This window comes from Emiliania huxleyi (assembly GCF_000372725.1).
Source record: "Emiliania huxleyi CCMP1516 chromosome Unknown EMIHUscaffold_1584, whole genome shotgun sequence".
In the NCBI taxonomy this organism is placed as follows: Eukaryota; Haptophyta; order Isochrysidales; family Noelaerhabdaceae; genus Emiliania; species Emiliania huxleyi.
Genome location: NW_005200999.1, coordinates 1 through 5,239, shown reverse-complemented (window position 1 = coordinate 5,239; position 5,239 = coordinate 1). Strand labels below are relative to the sequence as shown.

The following is a 5,239-nucleotide window of genomic DNA, read 5'->3' as shown; positions in this document are numbered from 1 at the left end:
TTATCTACGAGCGCATGCCGAGCGCGGTCAGGCTGGGCACAAGCCGCGGGCGGCGCGGGCGCGGCGGCCGCGGCGGCGGCGGCGGCGGCGGCGAGGTCAAGAGCAACAAGAAGAACTGGGCGAGCGTCGCCCGCGGAGCCGCCCGCTCCTCCTCCGACGGCGGCCCACTCCTCGAGTCCAACGAGCCCTCCCTCTACGAGGGGAGCGACGAGGATTTCTAGGAACGGCCGCCGAGCCCTTCCCGCAGCGCAACCCTAGCAGCGCAGCGGGCAGGGCGGCTCGCGCAGCGCGCGCGCGATCGAGCGAGGGAGCGAGCGAGCGAGCGAGCGAGCGAGCGAGCACACACACACACACACACACACACACACACACACACACACACACACACACACACACACACACACACACACACACACACACACACACACACACATGTTGTACACATGCACAGACACACAGCCCCTTCCCCTTCCTCAAGGGCGAGGACACGCGCAGGGGTCGCACTTCTAGCGAGGCCCACAGAGTGGGAGACTCCTATCACCGCCACTGCCACCCACGTGTCAGTCTGCCTGTGGTAGAAGAGACTGCCGGTGAGACGTCGGAGGAAGGTCGCTAGTCGAGAGAGATCGCCAGTGGATAGGGAGTCCACCGTGCTGCGAGCCTGTCGCTGTCCCTTGTCAGGAGCAGGAGAACTAGGAGAGCGCAACCAGTAGGAGGCCCGCGCTTGCCCCCGTGCCGCCGGGTGCAACCTGTCCTATACGAGAGATGGGATTCCTGTCGTGAGGGTGAACCCCCTGCCCAGCCCCCCTCCGTGTCGCGATGCGCTCCCCGCTCCCGTTCCCCTGTGTCCCTGATCGTCCTACAAGATCCTGCTTGTGCAGGTGGGGACCCTGTCCTTCTCCCACCCCTCGTTTGGCGTGTCCGTTGTATTTATTTATTTATTTATTCGGTGCGTCATCGGCTCGTCAAGGTTGGAGAAGGGGAAGGGGGGGATGGGCGGTCGGCGAGGGGGTGGGGTAGTTAGTCGCAGGGAGGGAGGGCGTCGTATGGGGTCAGTCGTTCACTTTCCTGCCTCGCAAAAGGGCGGGGCTTTGGCCTTTATACGCTTTTCTTCATATTCTATATTCTTTTTCGAAGCGATTTTCAGCGATTTTTAGCCGGAATATAAAGAATATTCGAGAATATAGGTAGGCCCTATTTGGAGCCATATTCTTGCCATATTCGAGAATATAGACCCTATTTTGGAGAAGAATACGGAAAGAATACGCAAAAAGAATCTAGATAGTACTCGGCGAGAAAAGCGTATAAAGGCCAAGCGGGGCTGTCCCGGGAAGCCGGGCAGCGTGACGCCGCCACCTTTACCTGCGTGTGCGTGTGCGTGTGCGTGTGCGTGTGCGTGTGCGTGTGCGAGCGCGCGTGTGCGCGTGCGTGTGCGTGTGCGTGTGCGTGCGTGTGCGCGTGCGTGTGTCGCACGACACTAGGCACGGGACTGGCGCGCACTGGCACTAACACAGGTACACCGCGGGAGCCGCCTAAGCGACTCCTGCGAGGGCGGCGAGGGGGGCGAGGCACTTAGCTCCGTAAAAAGAATTTCAAACTGCCAACAGCTGCCTCGCACGACACTGGGCACGAGGGGACTGGCGGTGGCGCGCACTGGCACTAACGCAGGTTACACCACGGGAGCCGCCAAAAAGACAATCAGTAACCAGCCTCCGGCGGGGCCCCCCGCTACCATCCAAACCCGAGTACCGGTCTACTAATCAAGAGAGAAGTCCTCCTTATCAGCTGGTCGCTTCGCTCTCGCTCGCCTTGTCCGGCGCCGCCGCGCGGCCGGCCAGCTGCGCCCGGCCTCGTCTCCACGGTCTCAGACGGCCTCATGGCGCCTACTGACGCCGACGAGACGGAGCGCGTCGGATTCGTGCTGCAAAAACTTTCTCTCTCGCCGACGCTTTATGAGGCACCGAATCGACCAGAGCCAGCAGCAGAGCACTCCTCGCCTGGCTCGGTCGGGTCAGCGCCCGACTGCGATCGACTGGCCTCCAGTTCGAACCCAGGTGGGCCTGCTGCCGGCCGCGATGGCTCGCCAGAGCTGCCGGGCTTGCCCAGCCTCGCTGGCGCCTTTGGCGAGGCTGGGGTGGCTGCTGGGCATGACGACATCGCAGCAATGACCTCCACGCTGCGGAACATCCGACTGGGGCTCGCACAGGAAGCCGCAGCGACCCGCGTTCAGCGGGCGATGCGCGCGTTCCTGCTGCGCAAGGGCACCATCATCATCACGATCCTCATCACCAAGATACAGGCCGCTGCGCGCGGCCTCAACACTCGCACTTCTCTGAACAACTTCTTCAAGGCCTGCCCGCCCAGCGGGCGCACCGCCGACCTCTTCCTCAGCCGCGTCTACGGTGGCCACGAGGGCGGGCGGCGGCGCGGCGGCGGCTACGTCGTCGATTTCATCTACTGTTTGCGCTCGACCCGTCTTCCTCTCTCTCTTCCGGAAGCGCTGGCCCGATTCCCTCTCGAATTATACAACCCTCACGACACAGTGCGCGACTGCCACGGAACCAACGGGTTCTGCAACCAACACGAGGTCAACGGAGAGCAGCTGAGCCTGCCTCCGCCCTCGTCCCCCTTCACCTCCGGTGAGTCGCCCTGCCCCAGTCGTCCAGAGCACGACCTCTGGCGAGTCAGCCGGTCACTTGATGACGACCTGAAGAGCAAGAAGAAGACAAGGCAAAACGACAAGAAGCGCGCCAAGGCCAAAGCAGCGGCTATCGCCGTTGCAGCGGCCGAGGAGGCTGCTGCAAAGGCGGCTGCTCAGGCGGCCGCTCAGGCCGCTCAGGCGGCCGCTCTCGGACGGTACAGGTTGGTCAACGCTTGGTTCTATCCACGCGGCGACTGGTACACCTTCTACTGGGATGGCAGCTCGGCCGACAAGGTCGCAAGGCGCGCTACCTACCCGACGCTCGAGCACGACGACCACGACCCCGGCCCCCTCGCAGAGCGCATCAGGCGCGACAAGCGCGAGGCGTCCCACCGCTCCTCCGACGACTCCTCCTCCGACCGCGACTCGTGCGGCACCGGCTCCACTAGCGAGGCGAATGACATATTCGACACCCTCGAAGACCATCTCGGCTACGGTTCCGACTCCGGCTCCGGCTGGTAGTCGACAAGCTGCCGAGCGCAAATCACTCTGTGTGACACATTTCTTGTTGGCTTCTAAAAATCTCTCTCTCTAATCAAAGAGATATATTTGCCACTTTCCGCACAAACATGGCACCGAACCAGCTGAAGCTCTCGACTCGTCGACCGAGCTCTGGACGATGCCGACCTCAAACCACCAGCGCCAGCAACGACGTGCCACGGCTCGCCGCGCCGCTGTTGCGACCGACGACGTGCCCGACGCCGTCCCGCGGCCGAAAGGAAGAGGCCCGCGCAACCACTTCTGGGACCCGCGGCCGCCGGGCGTGCGGCGGCACAACGAGTCGAACGAACCGAACCAGCGCAGAGCGGCGCGTCTCGCGAGCGCCCGCGGCCGCCACGCCGACGCCGTCCGCGGCCGACGGTGGTCGCGAATCAACGCGGCGCGGTGCAACGAGGCCAAGTCCTTCCAGGCTCCCGCCAGCAGCGCCTCGTGGCGTGGGCTGCACGGCCCTTCGAGACGGCCCGGGGGGCGGTGAGAGACCTCTCCCGCCGGCATGGCGCACTATATCACCCGTAGAGGCCTCTTTATAGTCGCCTTTTGGCACCTCCTCTCTCCACGCCGCCGATTAGACCTCGCCGCATCGCATCGCCCCCTTCCCTGCCCCGTCGCCCTCCTGAGCTCTCCCTCCTTCGCTCCAGCCATGCACAGGACCGCTGGACCATTGGCCCGCGTGCCAGGCGTCCGGGACGGCCGGGTATCGGCTCCGTACTTTGAGCCCTCTTGGGCCACCCTCGCGTCCACCGGCCGGCAGAGCACCGCTTGGGCGACTCAGACGGCCCGCCCGACCAGCGCGTTCGATCGTGCCGCCCCCACAGCGTCAGTGGCGTGCGTGGGGTGGCAGGCGGCGTCAGCGCAGCCCCTCGTGGGGGTGCCCACCGCTCTCCTCTCACCGCTCCCCCCGCCCGTGGCACCCCACACACTCGTCCCTCCTCAGGGGCGCAAGGCGGCACGGCACGTTCAGCGCTTGCCTCGGCCCACCTCGCCTTCACGCCCGCCACCGCGACCAAGGAGGTGGCCTCGGCGGCCCAGATGAAGCCCGTGCGGCTCGTTTGGGAGCCGCATGCCGTCCCTCTCTCGCCGGCGCTGCTCACCACGCCCAAGCCTACGCCGAGGAACCCGTCGCGCCCGTCGCTCACGAGCTGGTGGCTCGCATCGACCGAGCCGTCCAGCTTTCTCACGCCCTGCCCACGATCAAATTCGAGACGACCAACATCCGACCACAAAAAAGGCCCGCGCGTGCTGCGCGGGCCGGCGAGCGACTAGCGAGCCAACCTGCTAGTCATACATAGAGGCTCAAGTGTGACATAAGTCCACACACATTCGACATACACATGCACAAAGCAAACTCTCACGACACACGCGCAGCAAAACTGGCCCCAGGTTTTTGGGCTTCGGTTTCGTCGCACTGCATAGGTTTCATTTTCATGGTCGGCCGTCCTAGGACGTACGTCATTCGAGGCGCGATTTCGGTTCTCGCGTGTATCTCGCTGCTGGGAGTTAGCGCGCTCGCTCGCAGAGCGGCGCCTGCTAGCCGAGCGCGAATGCCTGGGTCGCTGAGCTCGCGCCGGTGGCCAACTGCGCCTCCGTGGCGACGCGCTCCGGCCACGAGCGACGTGCCCATCTGCACTTTGCGCTCGGTTGCCACTCGTCTAGCTCGACAGGCCTCCGCTCAGCTGACGGCGCCACGCGCTCTGCTGAGTCTCCGCGTCGCTGCGCGCCTCCGAGCTCGCTCGCCCCCGACGGCGCCACGCGCGGCCGCACATGCTCCGCCTCGACGGCCGCCTCGCGCTCGTTCGAGGTCTGCTCCGCCCGAGCAGCGAGCTCTCAGGTGCGGGCTCTCGGGGCGCCGACCAGCGGTAGGGAGGAAGGTCGAGCGCGACGCCGCGGAGCCAGGGCAGCGCGGCCGGGGCTGGGACCGTGAGCGGCGATCGCGCTCCGAGTCGCCCAGCGACGGCAAGGCACAGGACAACGAGGCGCGACGGCCGTTGAGCGGAGGGCTGGCGAGCAAAAAGAGGCGCCTCCGGGCGCAAACTTCAG

The 5,239-nt window shown here is 65.3% G+C and overlaps 2 protein-coding genes across 2 annotated transcripts; both read left to right on the top strand.

Annotated features, from left to right (window-relative positions):
- Positions 1-2,164: 2,164 nt before the first annotated feature.
- Positions 2,165-3,163, top strand: EMIHUDRAFT_122893 (hypothetical protein; the record flags this gene model as incomplete). The annotated part of the gene is made up of 1 exon (XM_005785752.1): positions 2,165-3,163. The coding sequence occupies one exon, from the start codon at positions 2,165-2,167 to the stop codon at positions 3,161-3,163; it is 999 nt and encodes a 332-aa protein (XP_005785809.1).
- Positions 3,164-3,320: 157 nt separating this feature from the next.
- On the top strand, positions 3,321-4,465 carry EMIHUDRAFT_253153 (Hypothetical protein; the record flags this gene model as incomplete). The annotated part of the gene is made up of 3 exons (XM_005785751.1): positions 3,321-3,673; positions 3,851-4,002; positions 4,137-4,465. The coding sequence occupies 3 exons, from the start codon at positions 3,321-3,323 to the stop codon at positions 4,463-4,465; spliced, it is 834 nt and encodes a 277-aa protein (XP_005785808.1).
- Positions 4,466-5,239: the final 774 nt, after the last annotated feature.